Below are 21927 nucleotides of genomic sequence, written 5' to 3'. Positions count from 1 at the left end.
AGAGAAGGATAAGAGGAGAGGAGAAGGGAAGGATAGGACAGGATAGGATAGGAGAAGAGAGCGAAGAGAAGAAGAGGAGAGAAGGATAAGAGGAGAGGAGAAGGGAAGGATAGGATAGGATAGGAGAAGAGAGCCAAGAGAAGAAGAGGAGAGAAGGATAAGAGGAGAGGAGAAGGGAAGGATAGGACAGGATAGGATAGGAGAAGAGAGCCAAGAGAAGAAGAGGAGAGAAGGATAAGAGGAGAGGAGAAGGGAAGGATAGGACAGGATAGGATAGGAGAAGAGAGCGAAGAGAAGAAGAGGAGAGAAGGATAAGAGGAGAAGGGAAGGATAGGACAGGATAGGATAGGAGAAGAGAGCCAAGAGAAGAAGAGGAGAGAAGGATAAGAGGAGAGGAGAAGGGAAGGATAGGATAGGAGAAGAGAGCGAAGAGAAGAAGAGGAGAGAAGGATAAGAGGAGAGGAGAAGGGAAGGATAGGACAGGATAGGATAGGAGAAGAGAGCCAAGAGAAGAAGAGGAGAGAAGGATAAGAGGAGAGGAGAAGGGAAGGATAGGCCAGGATAGGATAGGAGAAGAGAGCGAAGAGAAGAAGAGGAGAGAAGGATAAGAGGAGAAGGGAAGGATAGGACAGGATAGGATAGGAGAAGAGAGCCAAGAGAAGAAGAGGAGAGAAGGATAAGAGGAGAGGAGAAGGGAAGGATAGGACAGGATAGGATAGGAGAAGAGAGCCAAGAGAAGAAGAGGAGAGAAGGATAAGAGGAGAGGAGAAGGGAAGGATAGGACAGGATAGGATAGGAGAAGAGAGCCAAGAGAAGAAGAGGAGAGAAGGATAAGAGGAGAGGAGAAGGGAAGGATAGGACAGGATAGGATAGGAGAAGAGAGCGAAGAGAAGAAGAGGAGAGAAGGATAAGAGGAGAGGAGAAGGGAAGGATAGGACAGGATAGGATAGGAGAAGAGAGCCAAGAGAAGAAGAGGAGAGAAGGATAAGAGGAGAGGAGAAGGGAAGGATAGGCCAGGATAGGATAGGAGAAGAGAGTGAAGAGAAGAAGAGGAGAGAAGGATAAGAGGAGAAGGGAAGGATAGGACAGGATAGGATAGGAGAAGAGAGCCAAGAGAAGAAGAGGAGAGAAGGATAAGAGGAGAGGAGAAGGGAAGGATAGGCCAGGATAGGATAGGAGAAGAGAGCCAAGAGAAGAAGAGGAGAGAAGGATAAGAGGAGAGGAGAAGGGAAGGATAGGATAGGAGAAGAGAGTGAAGAGAAGAAGAGGAGAGAAGGATAAGAGGAGAGGAGAAGGGAAGGATAGGACAGGATAGGATAGGAGAAGAGAGCCAAGAGAAGAAGAGGAGAGAAGGATAAGAGGAGAGGAGAAGGGAAGGATAGGATAGGAGAAGAGAGTGAAGAGAAGAAGAGGAGAGAAGGATAAGAGGAGAGGAGAAGGGAAGGATAGGACAGGATAGGATAGGAGAAGAGAGCCAAGAGAAGAAGAGGAGAGAAGGATAAGAGGAGAGGAGAAGGGAAGGATAGGATAGGAGAAGAGAGCGAAGAGAAGAAGAGGAGAGAAGGATAAGAGGAGAGGAGAAGGGAAGGATAGGACAGGATAGGATAGGAGAAGAGAGCGAAGAGAAGAAGAGGAGAGAAGGATAAGAGGAGAGGAGAAGGGAAGGATAGGACAGGATAGGATAGGAGAAGAGAGCCAAGAGAAGAAGAGGAGAGAAGGATAAGAGGAGAGGAGAAGGGAAGGATAGGACAGGATAGGATAGGAGAAGAGAGCCAAGAGAAGAAGAGGAGAGAAGGATAAGAGGAGAGGAGAAGGGAAGGATAGGACAGGATAGGATAGGAGAAGAGAGCCAAGAGAAGAAGAGGAGAGAAGGATAAGAGGAGAGGAGAAGGGAAGGATAGGACAGGATAGGATAGGAGAAGAGAGCCAAGAGAAGAAGAGGAGAGAAGGATAAGAGGAGAGGAGAAGGGAAGGATAGGACAGGATAGGATAGGAGAAGAGAGCCAAGAGAAGAAGAGGAGAGAAGGATAAGAGGAGAGGAGAAGGGAAGGATAGGACAGGATAGGATAGGAGAAGAGAGCGAAGAGAAGAAGAGGAGAGAAGGATAAGAGGAGAAGGGAAGGATAGGACAGGATAGGATAGGAGAAGAGAGCCAAGAGAAGAAGAGGAGAGAAGGATAAGAGGAGAGGAGAAGGGAAGGATAGGATAGGAGAAGAGAGCGAAGAGAAGAAGAGGAGAGAAGGATAAGAGGAGAGGAGAAGGGAAGGATAGGACAGGATAGGATAGGAGAAGAGAGCCAAGAGAAGAAGAGGAGAGAAGGATAAGAGGAGAGGAGAAGGGAAGGATAGGCCAGGATAGGATAGGAGAAGAGAGCGAAGAGAAGAAGAGGAGAGAAGGATAAGAGGAGAAGGGAAGGATAGGCCAGGATAGGATAGGAGAAGAGAGCCAAGAGAAGAAGAGGAGAGAAGGATAAGAGGAGAGGAGAAGGGAAGGATAGGACAGGATAGGATAGGAGAAGAGAGCCAAGAGAAGAAGAGGAGAGAAGGATAAGAGGAGAGGAGAAGGGAAGGATAGGACAGGATAGGATAGGAGAAGAGAGCCAAGAGAAGAAGAGGAGAGAAGGATAAGAGGAGAGGAGAAGGGAAGGATAGGACAGGATAGGATAGGAGAAGAGAGCGAAGAGAAGAAGAGGAGAGAAGGATAAGAGGAGAGGAGAAGGGAAGGATAGGACAGGATAGGATAGGAGAAGAGAGCCAAGAGAAGAAGAGGAGAGAAGGATAAGAGGAGAGGAGAAGGGAAGGATAGGCCAGGATAGGATAGGAGAAGAGAGCGAAGAGAAGAAGAGGAGAGAAGGATAAGAGGAGAAGGGAAGGATAGGACAGGATAGGATAGGAGAAGAGAGCCAAGAGAAGAAGAGGAGAGAAGGATAAGAGGAGAGGAGAAGGGAAGGATAGGCCAGGATAGGATAGGAGAAGAGAGCCAAGAGAAGAAGAGGAGAGAAGGATAAGAGGAGAGGAGAAGGGAAGGATAGGATAGGAGAAGAGAGTGAAGAGAAGAAGAGGAGAGAAGGATAAGAGGAGAGGAGAAGGGAAGGATAGGACAGGATAGGATAGGAGAAGAGAGCCAAGAGAAGAAGAGGAGAGAAGGATAAGAGGAGAGGAGAAGGGAAGGATAGGATAGGAGAAGAGAGTGAAGAGAAGAAGAGGAGAGAAGGATAAGAGGAGAGGAGAAGGGAAGGATAGGACAGGATAGGATAGGAGAAGAGAGCCAAGAGAAGAAGAGGAGAGAAGGATAAGAGGAGAGGAGAAGGGAAGGATAGGATAGGAGAAGAGAGCGAAGAGAAGAAGAGGAGAGAAGGATAAGAGGAGAGGAGAAGGGAAGGATAGGACAGGATAGGATAGGAGAAGAGAGCGAAGAGAAGAAGAGGAGAGAAGGATAAGAGGAGAGGAGAAGGGAAGGATAGGACAGGATAGGATAGGAGAAGAGAGCGAAGAGAAGAAGAGGAGAGAAGGATAAGAGGAGAGGAGAAGGGAAGGATAGGACAGGATAGGATAGGAGAAGAGAGCCAAGAGAAGAAGAGGAGAGAAGGATAAGAGGAGAGGAGAAGGGAAGGATAGGACAGGATAGGATAGGAGAAGAGAGCCAAGAGAAGAAGAGGAGAGAAGGATAAGAGGAGAGGAGAAGGGAAGGATAGGACAGGATAGGATAGGAGAAGAGAGCCAGGAGAAGAAGAGGAGAGAAGGATAAGAGGAGAGGAGAAGGGAAGGATAGGACAGGATAGGATAGGAGAAGAGAGCCAAGAGAAGAAGAGGAGAGAAGGATAAGAGGAGAGGAGAAGGGAAGGATAGGACAGGATAGGATAGGAGAAGAGAGCCAAGAGAAGAAGAAGAGAGAAGGATAAGAGGAGAGGAGAAGGGAAGGATAGGACAGGATAGGATAGGAGAAGAGAGCTAAGAGAAGAAGAGGAGAGAAGGATAAGAGGAGAGGAGAAGGGAAGGATAGGACAGGATAGGATAGGAGAAGAGAGCCAAAAGAAGAAGAGGAGAGGAGGAGAGGATAAGAGGAGAGGAAATCAGAGGAGAAAAGAAGAGGAGAGGAGGATAAGAGGAGAGGAGAAGGGAAGGATAGGACAGGATAGGATAGGAGAAGAGAGCGAAGAGAAGAAGAGGAGAGAAGGATAAGAGGAGAGGAGAAGGGAAGGAGAGGAGAGGAGAAGGGAAGGATAGGACAGGATAGGATAGGAGAAGAGAGCCAAGAGAAGAAGAAGAGAGAAGGATAAGAGGAGAGGAGAAGGGAAGGATAGGACAGGATAGGATAGGAGAAGAAAGCGAAGAGAAGAAGAGGAGAGAAGGATAAGAGGAGAGGAGAAGGGAAGGAGAGGAGAGGAGAAGGGAAGGATAGGACAGGATAGGATAGGAGAAGAGAGCCAAGAGAAGAAGAGGAGAGAAGGATAAGAGGAGAGGAGAAGGGAAGGATAGGACAGGATAGGATAGGAGAAGAGAGCGAAGAGAAGAAGAGGAGAGGAGGATAAGATAAGAGGAGAGGAAATCAGAAGAGAAAAAAAGAGGAGAGGAGAGGATAAGAGAGCGAAGAAGAAGAGGACAGGATAAGAAGGGAAGGGAAGAGATGGGACCGAAGACTCGGCGGGATACTTGGCTGCTTACAAAAGCGCAGGAGACGGGGGAAGCCCTTCAGGCGCCGGCCTCTGATTGGGCGGGTGGCGGCGGGGCGGGCCCTGCTCGACAGCCTCCTCTTAGCCGGGCTCTGAGCTCGGCTGAGATAAATACAGGTGGTCCAAGATGCTGCTGCCACACAGCTCTCCGGTGCTCTCCGCGGCTTCAGGCTTCCCCGCGCAAAGATGTCCCAGACGCTCAAGCTGGCCACCAAGGCATCCTTGCTCGCGAAGCTCTTTCCTGAGCTGTGGGTGGAATCTCTCCTCGGGGCGCGATCGAAAGTTATTGAAACCCACAAGACTCTGGAGGAGATGCCGGGACCCAGCGCTCTCGGCTTCTTCACCGACCTTTTCTGCAAAAGAGGCCTGTCCCGACTGCATGAACTCCAGGTAAGAGCCGCCTTGGGAAGATAGATAGATAGATAGATAGATAGATAGATAGATAGATAGATAGATAGATAGATAGATAGATAGATAGATAGATAGATAGATAGATAGATGATAGGTAGGTAGGTAGGTAGATAGATAGATAGATAGATAGATTGATAGATAGATAGATAGATAGATAGATAGATAGATAGATAGATAGATAGATAGGCAGGCAGGCAGGTAAAGAGAGAGAGATGAGATGAGATGAGATAGATAGAGACGGACAGACAGACAGATACAGACAAGAGAATATCATCCCTACACCCTCATCACCCACTATGATAATCTCTCTCTCTCCCTCCCTCTCTCTTTCTCCCCCTCTCTCTCTTTCTCTCCCTCTCTCTCTCTCCCTCCCTCCCTCTCTTTCTTTCTCCCTCTCCCTCTCTTCCTCTCCCTCTCTCCCTCCCTCTTCTCTCTCCTTTAAGGCTTGAAACTAATGAGTCTTTTCCTTAATGCTTCTCCCCATCAAAAAAAGGGAAACCCTCTTTCTTGTGAGAGCTTATGTAAAACCAATGAACGGCATAGTCTTAAAAAAACCCACAACGATCCTATGGACCCTTCCCCACTTTTCTATTGATCCAAGATAGCTTATAATCAAAAGCTTTCTGGGACTACCGTTGGAAAGAAGTGCAGCATTCTAGGCTTTCCTTTGCAAGCTGGGGTACGCCTATCTGCCTAAGGAAATGTTTTGTGTGGGTTTTTTTTTTTAAAGAAAGGTTTACGGATGGGAGATAACCAAGTCTGACTCTCCTGTAAAATATCTGTGAATGAAGCGAGGTAGTTGCACCATCCAAACCTCAACTAAGACCTCTTTTTCTCAATTACGGTTCCTTCCTTTTTCGGAAGGGGACAGTGGAGAGCAGGCGCAGAGCACCTTTTGGGAACACAAGTCACATTCAACACAATGAATTCTGCTCCCTTCTCCCCAGTTGTTTGTTCAGAGGTGTCCCCAAGGATTTCTGACTGTGTCAGAAAAAAAGACGCTTTGAAAAGGGGTGCCCCAGAACAGAAGAAACGGCGCCATTGGATGAGCAAACTTTTTCTGAATGTATGGCTCTTGAACCACGATTTCTCAAATTGTCCTTTGAATCCTTAATTCTTGGGTTTTTTGTTTTTTTTACTTCACGGATGATGCCTTGATTATTTCTTTTTTAAGCTTCTGCCCAGAATTCCAATTATCCAAATAACTTATCTCCTTGTAGGAATGTGGTGAAGCGGTTGGCCCCTGGCATCCTTAAAGCAGTGTGAAAATGAGTCTCCAAGTTAAGGATATGGCATAAAATATACCCCCTAGGACTCTCATAAGCCATGCTGAGCAATTCTCTAAAACTTTGCTTAAAAATCTCTGTTGCTTCACTGGACTCAATGGGAGAGGAATCACAGGCACCTAATGACAATTCAGCAAGAGCTAGGCAAGACAAACAATAAGACGTTCCTGAACCATGTCATAGCAGGACCCCTGGTTTATGATGCCATATTTATAAAACTGGAATAGGTATCCTACAAGCCGCAGAAGTTCTGGGGTCAGGATCGTCACTTGCATGTATGGAAACCTTGCGGTGGGCACTTTTTGTCTCCAAGCAAAAGGCTATTTCAGTAAATGTTAGTTCAGCATGTTCTTTCCTGGCTTGCTGGTCTACTGTGCTCTGTTACGTAGACAGTAGCTTTTGTTGAAAAACCTAAGCCACTGAGCTGAGCAAAGCCATCTTGACCTTGTGGCCATCTATGGCATTAAACTGTACTTGCGTGCGCATGGAACACACTGTATAATTTTTAAATCACTGATAGTTCTGTGAGGCGAGTACAGATGGGAGCGCCCTAGCCCGTTCTTGTTTTAACATGCGTGTTCAATGAGTGTGTTCAGTAGTTGTCTCAATAAGACGGTGTTGTATTATATTTGCGGAAATTATCTCCTTCTGCGTGCTCTAAAAAAGAGACTATTTTATTTTACTCCCAAAATCTCTTTGCCATTCATCGATCCTGGTGTTTCCTCTAGCTTTAGCACAATGGACACGAAACTTCTTTTTTTTTTAATTGAAGTGTTCTTGGTGCTTTCTGAATGTTTTGTTTTCTTGGTGACTTTTTTTAAATTGCCCCTATTTAAATTTGCAATGGTCCTATTGTATAGAATAATTTCCTACTGCAATCCAATTCTTCCTTCCACAGGTATCTGATGCTCTGATACCGAGTTACATTACTGAAACACAGTAGTGCAAACTACTACACTTATGTTGTCCAAATAGGTTTGCAGGTTTAGCACTACATCATTAGATAGGCAGAGAAAAACATTCAACACCTGTCTTGTAAAATGCCCTTGCTGGCATCTGTAATATCGTTGTCCTGATTATCACTGAAAATAATCTGAGGGGTGAAGAGAAGACTGTTTTGGACTATCATATCAGTGTTAAGTTTGTTGAATGCTGTACTGGTAATCTAATGTCAATTATTTTCACAAAGGTAAAAAGACCCCCACACAGCTTTTAGGGTGGGTAAGGCTGTTTGATTTATGCCCCACTGCTGTCTTTGGATGTTGTAGGAAGTATTCATGATGTGAGACTAAATATATATCCTCTCTTTCCATGTGTATCCTCTAAGGACAATTGTGTGTATTCATTGTCACGATGTTTTTTTTGCAGTTCGATTATTGTTGATATACTATTGTAGTTTCCAAACAGGGAAAAGCAAATGAACCACTGAAAAATGCTGATGCTTAACTTAAGAACTCAGTTTTGATTTTGCTTAGATTTCCTTCACTGTTCTGCTTTATCACAAGGGACATGCAGCCATGAGGAGTAGCAACTTAACAGAAAATCAGACTACCATAAATAATGAAAGCTGCTCAAGAATCTGCAGGAGGCTCTAACCAAATAAATGGAAAGCACAATCCTACACATTTTCTGAGAGCCAAAAATCCTTTTGTGCCTCACTTTTAAGAGTCTACATCACAGGGAATCAATCCCAAGAAAACTAAATCTATTTTTCAGTCCCAGTTGTTGCAGCAGAAAAAGCCCATCTACTTAGTTTTGTCACGTAATCTTCAGGATTTAAACTGCCCCTATTTTGTCCAATAAGCTACTGTCTTTGCGCTGGCCATTTTTTTTAGCGCTTCTTTAGATATTAAATCCAAGTTAATCCCTTTTCACATATGTGAAGATCCTTGCACGATAGAGGTACTGCGATGTACAGGTAGTCCTCAGCTTACAACCACAATTGGGGCCTAAAAATTATGTTGCTAAGTGAAAAATTTGTTAAGTGAGCTTTGCCCCATTTTACAACTTTTCTCGCTACATTTGTTGAGTGAATCACTGCAGTTCTTAAACTACTAACACGGGGGTTAAGTGAAATTTGGCTTCCCCCACTGACTTTGCTTCTCAGAAGGTTGCAAAAGGGGAACATATGACTCTGGGGCACTGCAACCATCATAAATGTGAGTCAGTTGTCAGGCATCCAAATATAAGGCATGTGAATACAGGGATGCTGCAACGGTCATGAGTGTGAAAAATAGTCATAATGGTCACTAAACGAACTGTTCTAGGTCGAGGACTACCTGTATTTGGGTATTCATTTTGGACATCAGATGCTTAGCCTTTCTGACACATAGAGGTTCCCAGTGAGGGAGAAAAAAAATCCACAATCAATTTTCCCTCAGGAAGGAAATGTAACTGTGGGGAAACGTGACACATGAAGTGTATCTTCCATGGGTCCAGTATATTTCTGCCTGGAATGGATTGGATTTAAGGTTAACAGCCTTTTTAGATCCTTCCTTATTTAGTAATCCCTACAGAAATTATGCAGTGTTTGGGGTTAATCAAACAAGAGAAACGGTGGTGGTGGGGAGAGTGTTATTATGTTTCCTGACTGGATCTTCTTCCCTGAGTGGGAAAGCCATTGGATCATGATGGGATCGCTCCTCACAAGCTTCTCTCCTGCTCTCCTCCTAGATTGAAGGCAAGGCTAAATACGGCCCAGTTTGGAAGGCGAGTTTTGGGCCCATCCTCACAGTCCATGTGGCAGATCCCAGCCTGATTGAACAGGTGCTAAGACAGGAAGGCAAGCATCCCATTCGCTCTGACCTCTCCTCCTGGAAGGATTATCGAGTGTGCCGAGGCCATGCATACGGGCTGCTTACAGCGTAAGTATTTGCTGCCTTTTGCTCTCCAGGCAGGCTGGCAGGAGTCCATGTTGCGGGAGAGTTCCCCTGAAGGCTGTCCTGGCAGAGGTTATTCCATTTTCATTATTTCCCACCCAGCAAATAAATTTCATGCATTATTTAGCTATGGAGTAGCTCCCTCTAGTGACTTCCCAGAGACTTTCAAGAAGGTTTTATGCATGTGAACAGACATGTCAAACACAAGGCCCGGGGGCCAGATCCGGCCCGCGAAGTGGTTTCATGTGGCCCGCGAAGCCATCCTGGAAACAGTGAGGGAATGGCCCCCACTGCCTTGGCCCTGGCCCAGAGACCTTCCTTCTGCCAGAGACCCTCAGATCTGTCCCACTCCTGCCCAGGCCCCCATAGGCACCCTTGATGTGAATGATGTATAGCTGGCCACGCCCACCCAGTAGGCCATACGCACTCTAGCCACGCCTACCCAGTAGGCCATGCCCACCCTGGCCACACCCACCTGGCCCCCTGAGGGCAACCGCAATGCTGATGCGGCCCTCAATGAAATTGAGTTTGACACCCCTGCATGTGAAGATGGGGCTCTGATGGCCATTTAGGCAGCAATTTTAAAAGCCCGTTGCCATTCATCCTTTGGTTTATAGAAGGAGTTTCTGCTCTTGCAACCGCTGACTATCAGAACTAGAAAATAAACAATCAAACTTGAAAATAAGAACCAAAGCCCAATATAATACAGAGCCCAATATAATACAACTTTTATCCACGCAACCTATAAACCTTGGCTGAAAGGGGACGAATTTCATGCCTCTCTAGGACGCAAAAAAACGGGAAAGCTGTTGGCTCTCCAAAGTTGGCATGTTGAGAAGGCTGCAGGAGCTTAGAAAGGCCGAGATAGGACAGGACAGGCCCCACTGGTAGGTCAAGTGAACCACTTACTTCGGGCAGCCAAAGCAAGTGAGGTGGGTGGGGGATAGAGTCTTCTGCCCTCAATTCCAGTAATGTGTGTTGTCTTTCAATCAGTGCTCAAGTAAGATCTGACTGCCAGTTCACCTGGGTTTTGGGTGGGGAGTTGGGAGGGCTGGTATCCTACCTCTCACAGAAGGCAACGTATTATCCTGGGGGGGGGGGAAATCCTGTTCCTGAGCAATGTGGATATCAACAGTATTGTCTGACACAAAAACACATCTTAAGGCAGCGGAGACTGTAGACAATTGTGTAATTTACCACTACTACCTACACATACTCACAAAACATATGTGTAGGTGGTAGTGGCAAATTACACAGCTGACTACAGCCTCCGGTGTCTTAAGATATGTTTTCATGTCACGGGATAGGATGTTTCCTGCCCTCTCTATTTCTCACACAAAATCAGCAGAATTGGGCAGTAATGGAAACTTTGGAGCAAAGATCTCAGCTAGTCCTACATGAAGGATTTCACAGTTGGGCTGTGTAATGGAAGGGACACACCTTATTTATTGGTTTTTATGTATCACTATATGCCACTCTAACCGATGGACCCTCCAAAGCTACGGCACACAACATTTCTGACCATCAGCCAGACTGGCTGAAGCTTCTCGGCCACTGAATTTTAGTTAGAGCTTGTCTACTTTAAATGCTGAGCTGAAATTATTCTCTTTCTTCTGGCATCTCAGCTGTCTGGCTTTGGAAAGGGGGCTAAAGCATCCTTAAAGCATCAGGTCAAGGATTCTGTCATACTACAGGTAGTCCTCAATTTACAACAGTTCAGTTAGTGACCGTTCAAAGTTACAACAGTATTGAAAAAAAGTGACTTGTGACCCTTTTTCACACTTATGACTGTTGTAGCATTCCCTGAGGTCATGTGTTCAAAATTTGGACACTCGGCAACTGGCTCATATTTATGATGGTTCCAGTGTCCCCAGGGTCGGGTGAGGGTGTCACGTGCTCCCCTTTTGTGACTTTCTGACAAGCGAATTCAATGGGGAAGCCAGATTCACTTAACAACTGTGCCACCAACTTAACCCCAGCGATTCCCTGAACAAGAAAGGTTGTAAGATGAGGCGAAATTCACTTAACAAATGTCTCCACAACAGAAATTTTGGGCTCAGTTGTGGCCGTAAGTTGAGGACTACCTGTATGAGGTCACGAATGGGGATAACTTTGAATCGTAATGACTAGCCTCCATTTTGTGTCTGCTCCATTTTGTGTTTCTTCCTTTGGAGGTCTGCTCCCTAGAGTTGGCCTGTGGAGGGCCAGAGGGAAGGAGAGAAACCCCATGTTTGCATTACATGAGAACAGAAGAATCTTGCTGAGTCTTCTGCAAGCGTACAAGCTGGGAAGTGAGAAATCGCTCTGAGGGCCTCACTAAGTCATGGGGATGATTCAGGCTTCCTCCGAAGGGCTTCTCCCATATGCCGGGCTGGTGGCTTCCACAGCCTGGACCAGTGCAGGATATGAGTAACAAGAAAAGGAAATGTAACGCAGAGATAAGCCCTCAGCCCTTTCGGAGGGGCTCTGTGCTGTTTGTTTACAGACTATTAGTGGGCTATCTATCCCAGTGTGTTGTAATGATTAAGGCCTCAGGCTAGAAAGCAGGAAACTGAGTTCTGATCTTGCCTGGGGCACACAGCCAGCTGGGTGATCTTGGTCCAGTCACTTTCTCTCCGCCCTATGAATGATGCAATGGTAAACCACTATTGAAAAACCTTGCCAGGAGCGACTTATACAATCAAATCTCTGACAATCAGACATAATTGAATGGAGGGTGGGTAGGGGAAAAAAATCTCTTTTCCGAGGGTGGAGGTGTAGCTCTTTCAAGCTGATACTTGCACCTCTCTTTGGAAATGGGAGAACGCTCTTGCTGCTTTCTAAGTTTTCTCTCCCCAGAGCTTTCCTGTAGTAGAGCTTTCCTCCTGCCCAGCAGACTAACGGAGGCTGTTTCCTACCCCACAGGGAAGGTGAGGAGTGGCAGCAGATCCGCAGCATCCTAGGAAAACACATGCTGAAACCCAAGGAGGTGGAGTCTTACACGGGTACCCTGAACGAGGTGGTCAGTGATCTGATCTGCCGGCTGCAACACCAGAGGAGTCTCCACGAGCGACACGTTGTCAAGAACGTGGCCGATGAGTTCTACAAGTTTGGATTAGAAGGTACCTGACCGCTGTGCCCGTTTTGCAATCGCCCCACCAAACTTCATCTGTATCAGAGTTACACTGGTGACTTCACTTACAAGTAGAGAAACACAGGATGATGTTACAACGGAGTACAATGGAGCATTTATCTGAGATAAACTGCAATTAGTCCTCGACTTAGTCATGGCACTGAAAAAAGTGGCTTGCAGCTGGTCCTCACACTTAGGACCGTCACCGCATCCTACAAATCAAAATTTGGGGGGTTGGGCGCCTTGGCAACCGGTGCGTATTTACAATGGTTGCAGTGTCCTGGGTCACATGATTGCCAGAGTCATTTTTGCTACGAGAAATCGCTTTCATGAATAAATAAAAGAAAATAAAAATTTCAACCTTCCCATCCAGCTTCTCACAAGCAAAGTCAATGGGGGAAGTCAGATTTGCTTAACAATCGCTTTGCTTAACAACCACCCTGGTTAACAACAGAAATTCTGGTCCCAATTGTGGCCATAAGTCGAGGACTGCCTATATATTATTTTTTATAGGGTTGATGATACAAACACATAAGAATATTTACCAGTAATTTATACTTTTCTCCCCATACGTCTTTCATTACTACTCTCTTTTGCACAATTATACCATCACTTAATGAGTCCTCAGTAATGTTCACGTTCCAAGTTTCTTGTTAATCAGAGGGCTTTAGGCATTAAAATAATGGCAACTTTGGTTGAATTCTGCAAAGTGAAAGCCTCTAACTTCAATATTTAAATTTAATTCTTTAATTACAATTTTAAAACCCTGATGGTTGCAGAGAAGAACTTCAAAGTGTGTTGCCAGTGCTTGTTTAACAAAATGAAACAAAACTCATATATTAAGGGATGAAAGTTTGGTGTAGAAAGTTTCTGCTGTAATGATTGAAGTGACCACCCTTTTAATTCCCTTCCTGGCTTGGTTTTTCTTTAGGTATTTCTTCGGTCCTCTTTGAATCCCGCATTGGCTGCCTGGAACCCAAAGTTCCAGAAGAAACAGAGAAGTTCATTAGCTCCATCAACACCATGTTTGTCATGACTCTGCTCACGATGGCTATGCCCAAATTTTTGCACCAAATCTTTCCTAAGCCATGGCAGAAGTTCTGTGAATCTTGGGACTATATGTTTGAGTTTGGTGAGTGTTGCTACCACTAAACTTTTTTACTTTAAGTAATATTTAACTAATGTTTGATTGGGAGCTGAAAGATGAGTGGTTATATAAGTGTTATAAATAGAGATAGATGATTGATAGATAGGTATAGATGATAGATTAGATAGATAGAGGATTGATAGATGATAGAGAGAAAGAAAGATAGATGATAGATGACAGATAGAAGATAGATGATGATAGATGAGATAGATAGATGAAAGATAGATGACAGATAGAAGATAGTTGATGATAGATAAGATTAGATAGATAGATAGATGATAGATAGAGAGATAGAGAGATAGATAGATAGATATGTAATTATCAATGTTGTCGCTAGTATTATTTATGATAAAGCATGATTTTATAAGGACCAGAAATGTGCTATTTCTCATTTCATTTTCTGCTACAATTATCTTTTTCTCCTTGCAGATTATTCAGGAATTTCCCTGAATGCAGATTTGAAATAGCAGTACTTTGAATATGTGATTGAAGGGCAGTGTGTAAATACCTAAAACAAATAGATATCTATTGCTGACATGTTAGCGAGAGCCAGGGATGGCCTATATGTACAAGATGATATTCTCCTGTTTGCCTAAGATCATATTAAAACGAGAAACAAGAAACATTCAGACTTGACCGATATGTCGTGAGGGTTGTTGAATATGTTGTTGGATGGCTCCAACAGAGAGACAAGGAATCATCTTTTGCCCCTTTCTTTTCTAGCCAAAGGACACATTGATAAGCGGATGGCTGAAGTTTCAGAAAGAATCAACCAGGGGGAGAAAGTCGAAGGAAAATACCTCACTTATTACTTGGCACAAGAAAAACTCTCCATGAAATCCATCTATGGAAATGTGACCGAGCTCCTGCTGGCTGGTGTGGACACAGTAAGCAGTTGGGGATGCTCTAAAATTGAATGTTTTCTATCCTTGCAAGCCTTATTTCTCTCTAGCTGTGGAAGCCGCAGCCAATCCAACTTCAGCTGTAACTAGTTTGTACGATGGGGAAAGCACTGACAGATATTGCGGGCAAGAGATTAGAGGGGTAATCTCGGCTTCTTATGGTGGACTTAACTGTTCTGCAGGCCCTGATAACCTTATCTTGAATAAATAGTCAGGAGGACCATATCCCTTCCCTTGAGTAGCTGTTCTGTAGGGGAGGGCAAGGATGCAGGTGTAATGGGATTTTGCCTGAACCTGACATTTATTTCCCGTGTCCATTGCTTAGAGCGAGGACAGCTTTCCCCAATCAGGAACTTTCCACTTGTGTTAGATTGCATTTCCCATCATTTCCAGTTAGTGAGGGATATAGTCTAGCCAGGGCTTTTTTTCTCATAGAACGCTCAGAACGGAGTTCCGGCACCTTTTTTGGATGGAACCTTGTAGGGTAGGCAAGGCAGGTTATATGACATGTGGGAGTTCCGGCACCCTTTTTCTTTTACAAAAAAAGCACTGAGTCTAGCACACACATGAGATAAAATATGTAAAGTGAATGCATCTTAGCTTTTAGAAAATCTGCGGGAGCCTGTAAAATAGTTTCTGCACTGTGAACTCTGCAGCTCTGTTTAAAGGTAAAGGTGAAGGTTTTCCCTGTCCGGTTGTGTCCAACTCTAGGGGATGTTGCTCATCCATGGTCCTATGGCCCCTTTGCAGCTTTGTTTAATGCAGCTAATAGTATTAGCTGCTCTGCTCTTTACCTGGCATAATCTGATGGAAGGACATGGGTTCCATCCATGATTCTTAGTTTGTCTTCTTGGGCTGTACGAAAGAAGAATACTCTAGTCTAGACAGTCAGCGCAAAAAACCCCAGTACCGACTACTTTGCAACAATGCCTCCAGCCTCCTAGAGGGCTTATTCTCTATACCCTTAGACTAGCTTCTGAATCCGTTTCTCTCTGTATCCCTGCAGATCTCAAGCACTTTGTCCTGGAGTTTGTACGAGTTGTCCCGTCACCCTCAGGTACAAGCTGCTGTCCACGAAGAAGTCACCAGTGTGATGCAGGACAGACTCATTCCAACAGCTGCTGAGGTCGCTCAGATGCCTCTGCTGAAAGCGGTGGTGAAGGAGGCCCTGAGGTGAGTCTTATTTCAGGAGCAGATGGGAAGCTGGGATGCGGAAGGTAGAAACACAGAAGCATCCTATGTTGATCTTGCTAGGGGAAGCCAAAAAGACGGACAGGTTTCTCCTTGCTCAGAAGCCAGCTAGGCTAGGGTGCTTTTCAGGGCAGAAGCTGAATGGCAGCAGTTCAAGGTCACCTGTTATTTTTAAGGCCTGTCTTAAGACCGGCCTTCTATTCTTGTCTGCCTTTGGCATTCAGAGATGCTACGTTTTATCATCCATAACTTATTTGTCCATGTAAAAATCCATTTGTGTACAGGTAGTTGCTTGGCTTACACTGTTTTGCTTCAAAGTTATGATAGACTCACCACAAACTACTTATGACCCCAATTTTGAAGTTATAATGGCCATAATACACATATCCCTCATTGTTATGATGTCACCTCTTGGACACTTGTCAAAAGGCTCACCTTTATGGCTTTCTGCAGAATCCTGAGATCACATGATCACAAATTTGGAGGGGGTTTTTTGGTTTCTGGTATTTACTTCCAGTCAAAAAAATTCCCATGAGGTAAAATGGGTTATCAACCACCACAAAAAATGTCATAAAATTGGGTCCAATCACATGGTAACCCACTTAATGACTGCAATGACTTACAACTGTAATTCCACGCTCAATAACAGTCTTAAGTAGAGGATTACCTATACCAGGGGTCAGCAACCTGAAACAGTAAAAGAGCCACTCGGAACCAGTTCCCTCACAAAAGGAAAAACTGGGAGCCGCAAAAAAATGTGCGAGGTGTAACTACTTCTCTACCCTCATCGCGTCCGCAGATAATCGCCCGGCCGCCCTGTTTAGGGTGACTCGCTCACTTCTTAATCAGGAGGTGAGGGAGGATCCCTTGCAGGGTCGTGCCGAGGAATTTAGTCAACATCTGTCGGATAAAATCGCTCGGATTCGGACCGGTTTGGACTCCAACTGGGCAGAGTCTGGCGATCAGGACACGAGCGGTCTTGTTAATGTTACCTGGGAAGAGTTTGATTCTGTGACCCCTGATGAAGTGGACAGGATTATGGGGAGGCTGAGCTCCTCCACATGTTTGTTGGACCCGTGCCCTTCCTGGCTGGTTTATGCAGCTAGGGAGAGGACACGAGGCTGGCTCCAGGCGGTTATATCTGCTTCTTTGAGTGAGGGTTATTTCCCCACCGTCTTGAAGGAGGCGGTGGTGAGACCTCTCCTCAAGAAGCCTGCCTTGGACCCAGCTGTATTGAACAACTTTCGTCCAGTCTCCAACCTTCGCTTTCTTGCGAAGGTTGTTGAGAGTGTGGTGGCGCATCAGCTCCCTCTGGTCCTGGATGAAGCGGATTATTTGGACCCCTACCAATCGGGTTTCAGGCCCGGGTACAGCACGGAGACGGCATTGGTCGCTCTGGTGAATGATCTCTGGAGGGCTCGGGACAGGGGATATTCCTCTGTCCTAGACCTCTCGGCGGCTTTCGATACCATCGACCATGGTATCTTGCTGCGGCGTCTCAGGGGATTGGGAGTGGGAGGCACAGTTCTTCGGTGGTTCTCCTCCTATCTCCTGGGACGCTTGCAGTCGGTGTTGGCAGGGGGGCAGAGATCGGCCCCTAGGTCTCTCGTTTGTGGAGTTCCTCAGGGGTCGGTTCTCTCGCCTCTCCTGTTCAACATCTATATGAAACCGCTGGGTGAGATCATTCGTGGTTTTGGAGTTGGGTATCATCAATATGCTGATGATACCCAACTTTTCTTTTCGACCCCAAACCACCCCAGTGATGCCCTCGCTGTGATGTCCCGTTGCCTGGAGGCGGTTCGGGTCTGGATGGGGAGGAACAGACTTCAACTCAACCCTGACAAGACTGAGTGGCTGTGCATTCCGGCATCCCGGGACATTCAAAATGTTCCATCTCTTTCTGTGGGGGGTGAGCTCTTACCCCCCGTGGATAGGGCTCGCAACTTGGGAGTCCTCCTAGATTCACGGCTTACCCTGGAAGATCATGTGGTGGCCGTGACTAGGGGGGCTTTCGCCCAGGTTCGCCTGGTGCGCCAGTTGCGGCCCTATCTGGACCGGGATGCCCTGTGCACGGTCACTCATGCGCTCGTGACCTCTCGCCTTGACTACTGTAATGCTCTCTACATGGGGCTTCCCTTGAAGACCACTCGGAGGCTCCAACTGGTACAGAATGCGGCCGCGAGAGTTGTCTTGGGAGTTTCCCGGTACTCCCATGTTACACCTCTGCTCCGCGAGCTGCATTGGTTACCAGTTGTCTTCCGGGTGAGGTTCAAGGTCTTGGTTATGATCTTTAAGTCCCTACATGGCATGGGTCTGGGTTACCTCGGGGACCACCTGCTGCCGGCGTCAACTCCCCTCCGCCCTGTGCGTTCCCACAGAGAGGGCCTCCTCAGGGTGCCTCCGGTCAGGGAATGCCGACTGGCGGCCCCCAGGGGGAGAGCCTTCTCTGTGGGTGCCCCGGCTTTGTGGAACCAACTGCCGGTGGAGCTCCGGATGGCATCAGACCTCCAAACTTTCCGTCGTGGCCTGAAGACCCATTTATTTGAATTAGCTGGTCTGGCCTGACGGGGGAGTTGGGTTTTAAATTGTTGTTTTAGAATAGTATTATTGTTTTTAACTGGGCACTGATTTAATCTTTGTTTTAACTTTTGTATTGTATTGTATTGTTATTTATATGCCCTGTGAACCGCCCTGAGTCCCTAGGGAGAAGGGCGGTATACAAATTAAATAAAACGTAAACGTAAACGTAAACATGCGCAGAACAGGGTTTGACTGAAGAGTGGAGCCAAGGCGAGATATGCACCTACCCTGCATATTTGAATTGATTGGTTGAACTTTTTTAGTCCCACTTTTTTTTTTGGACTGCACATGGCAGAGGACCGGGAGCCACAGGAGACGGCTGAAAGAGCTGCATGCGGCTCCGGAGCCACAGGTTGCAGACTTGTGACCTATATCAACATGGATTTTAAAATCTACTAAAACTCTTTGCTTTTCTTTTGCATGGCTCAGTAGCAATAGCACTTAGACTTATATACCACCCCTTGGTGCTTTACAGCCCTCTCTAAGCAGTTTACAGTGTCAGCCTATTGCCCCCAATAATCTGGGTCCTCATTTTACTGACCTCGGAAGGATGGAAGGCTGAGTCAACCTTGAGCCAGTCAGGATCGAACTCCTGGCAGTCGGCAGAATTAGCCTGCAATGCTGCATTCTAACCACTGCGCCACCAGGGCACTTAGAAGGCACTAATCTTTCCTGTTTAAATTTTTGCAGCGGAGTGTCCATATGGAGGCTGGATGCAAATTTAGCTTCCTAGCTAGATAACTTTATTTTTATCCATATGGTTTGTGCTGAGTATCGATAGTCCTCGGCAGCTGAACAAAGGGTGAAATCTGTGATTTCTTTAAAATAACTTGTGCTTTTGTTTGCTCTTTACAGATTGTACCCAGTGATTCCTGGTAATGCGCGGGTCATTTCAGACAGGGACATCCAAGTGGGAGACTATATCATCCCTAAGAAGGTGAGCAAGGGCAGAGATAATGCAAATGGAAATGGAAAGAAAGCACAATAACCATCAGTCTGCCGTATTTTGCCACACACCATTCACGTCACATTTGGATACAACAATTAGAAGCAACTGCTGAGTTAAGCTACGGGCCTACTCAAGACAAGGCTGATAATCTAGACAACATGTGATCTCAACCTCATGTGTTCATCTAGTTACTAGCTGCCCATGATGTGCTACTGGCGCTCTCCTTACATGTCTAATGTGCAGCTGAGTTTTAACATCAACAAAGTTGTAAGGAGCATGGAAGTTGTGAAGTCCTTTCCAAGAAGAAAAAAATAATAACATACAATAAATGGGAAGAAAGAGCGAAGTAGATACAACTATTCACTGTAGGGCACCAGGGAGATCCAAAACAAACCTGTTACTCTGGGTCCCCAAGTCTCTGGAAATGTATAAATAATTTGGGATAAGCATACAGGAATTCTTATTACATTGGAGCTCAAGGAAAGGATTCGTTAATGGAAATACTGTCTTAAGGGCAAAATGAAAACAAGGGACCCCTGAAGGTTTGGATCAAGAAATGGGAACCAAGAAAATACTTCAAGAAGGACAAGGAAGTAGATGTAGAGCAATGAAACATGTAGACACTCTGAACATGGGTCTCTGAATTGCTTTTCTTATGAGGCTCCTTTTTTTTCCTCTTCCTCTTTTCTTTAGACCCTGATAACCCTTTGCCATTATGCTACCTCTCGAGATGAGAAGTACTTCTCCAATCCCAACTCCTTCCAGCCTGAGCGATGGCTGCAGAAGAACGCTTCACATCACCCCTATGCCTCCATTCCCTTTGGCTTTGGCAAACGCAGTTGCATTGGCCGACGCATTGCGGAACTTGAAGTATATCTGGCGCTAGCTAGGGTACGGTCTACAGATGGTGATGATGATGATGATGATGATGATGATGATGATATTTTTCCAGATAAGCTCTTGCGCTACAACTGCCATGCTTGAAAACTTGGAATTTTGGGGAGGTGGGGGGAAGGACACAATGGCAAAACATAGTCATCTTTCTTTCTTTCTTTCTTTCTTTCTTTCTTTCTTTCTTTCTTTCTTTCTTTCTTTCTTTCTTTCTTTCTTTCTTTCTTTCTTCCTTCCTTCCTTCCTTCCTTCCTTCCTTCCTTCCTTCCTTCTTAAAGTTATATGCTACTCATTTTACTATTAAAGGAATTCTGGGTGGCTGCCTTCCATTTTTAAATCTCCCATGTTTCTCATCAATTATTCCCCTTTTTTCCTGCAAAAATATCACTAAGAGGAAAAGATGGAATAGTTGCAAGAGGATTTTGGATCAGTCAGTTTATAACTGCCCTGTTTGAATGCACTTCTCCTCCCACCTCCAATAGCCTTTGTACTGTAAATTGAGATGGCAACGTTAAAATTAAGAACTGTCTTAATGAGTTAAAGTTAGCCTGGTCTCAAAGAATACTGAAAGGTTTCTTTCTTTCCCTTTAAAAAAAAATAGATCCTGATGCATTTCGAAGTGAAACCCGAAGAGGAGGGCCAAATTGTAAGCCCCATGACACGGACCTTGCTTGTGCCAGAGAAGGACATCAATTTGCAGTTTCTGAGTCGCTGAAACCGGACAAAACAAGGGAAAACTATTGACTTAGGTTTCCTGTTAATGCACAACTGGTGCTTATAGAACCTTACTGTATAGAATCCAGTAGCCCCGAGTGGAGCTACCTCTTTGAATTCTTGATATTAGTTTGAAAGGACAAAAAAGCGGGCGAAGACCCATGTTGCTGAGCAAGGTTACCGCCACAGAAATCCCCTCTGCAGTTCTGGGACATGGACACTTCAAAATGACTCCAAGACCAAGAATGTTTCCCAGTCTCCATCTAGGCTATAAAAAAGGCCACAGAAACCAACCAAACCCCATTTCAAATATCAGCCAGCCACGATAACACAAATTGCTAAACGGCAATAGAGTGTGGTTTCCTTAACTCAGGGTTTTGAATGAAAAGACTTTCTTCTGATTTGTAGCTGTAATCAGAACTCCTCTAAAATTCTCTTTTTACAACTCTGTAATCCCTTAATTCAGGGTAGGGTTGGTGGAGCTGAGCATTTACTGGCTGGATGCCTTTCCTGATGCCATATGGAGTTCACATCTATTTTCTTTAAGCCAGACATGTCAAACTCGCGACGTCACATGACATCGTGAGACGTATCGGAACTTTTCCCCCATTGCCGGGTGGGCATGGTTTCCTTGTGACGTATCCGGCCCGCTGGCCGGCAGTTTGACATCCCTGCTTTACGCCCTAGGAGTGAAACATCTGCTGCTACTTAGGATTGAACTCTCAACCTTCTGGGTGGGAGTCAAGCGTCTTCACCACTAGGCCACCACGCCATAATCAGAACTCCTCTATTGCTGTGAAAACACAGTGGTTGTATCATATTTAGAACTTTGGGAATGGAACAATTATGTATCTCGGTGCCTTATTATTATTGTTATTATTGCCATGCTAATTTTTAATATTTAATGCATTTCTCAACATATTTATATTTTTCTAGCTTGTAATTTATCAATAGAGAAATGTTGGTAGCAGAAGCTGTCAGAAAGGGGGGAAAAACCCTTTATCTTTAAAAATGAAGTATGGTTTTTCTGTATTTTGAAGCAGTTTCTGTAATCATAATGGATCACGTCCATTTGGTGCTATATTTATTTTTTATCTTTGAATTAAATAATGAACTTTTTTTTAAAAAAAAATGATACTGACTCTGCCTGTGCTTTAAGGTCACAATAAATCTAAACTGGGTTGGGAGACAAA

At 45.2% G+C, this 21927-nt stretch overlaps 1 protein-coding gene across 1 annotated transcript; it reads left to right on the top strand.

Moving 5' to 3' along the window:
- The first annotated feature begins 4500 nt into the window (after window positions 1-4500).
- On the top strand, window positions 4501-20743 carry CYP27B1 (cytochrome P450 family 27 subfamily B member 1). Its single transcript, XM_083356893.1, has 9 exons — window positions 4501-5062; window positions 9043-9233; window positions 12153-12349; window positions 13292-13492; window positions 14231-14394; window positions 15416-15582; window positions 19036-19117; window positions 19823-20020; window positions 20622-20743. The coding sequence occupies exons 1-9, from the start codon at window positions 4859-4861 to the stop codon at window positions 20733-20735; spliced, it is 1518 nt and encodes a 505-aa protein (XP_083213019.1). The 5' UTR covers window positions 4501-4858; the 3' UTR covers window positions 20736-20743.
- Window positions 20744-21927: the final 1184 nt, after the last annotated feature.

Source organism: Vipera ursinii (genome assembly GCF_947247035.1).
Source record: "Vipera ursinii genome assembly, chromosome: 2".
In the NCBI taxonomy this organism is placed as follows: Eukaryota; Metazoa; Chordata; class Lepidosauria; order Squamata; family Viperidae; genus Vipera; species Vipera ursinii.
This window is presented reverse-complemented; position numbering and strand designations above follow the sequence as displayed.

Bases quoted from the DNA above. Each gene is read 5' to 3' on its own strand.
- CYP27B1 (XM_083356893.1), top strand. From the start codon at position 4,859: ATGTCCCAGACGCTCAAGCTGGCCACCAAGGCATCCTTGCTCGCGAAG. The intron at 13,493-14,230 runs GTGAGTGTTGCT...TTTCTTTTCTAG, and splicing joins GGACTATATGTTTGAGTTTG to CCAAAGGACACATTGATAAG. The intron at 20,021-20,621 runs GTACGGTCTACA...AAAAAAAAATAG, and splicing joins TATATCTGGCGCTAGCTAGG to ATCCTGATGCATTTCGAAGT.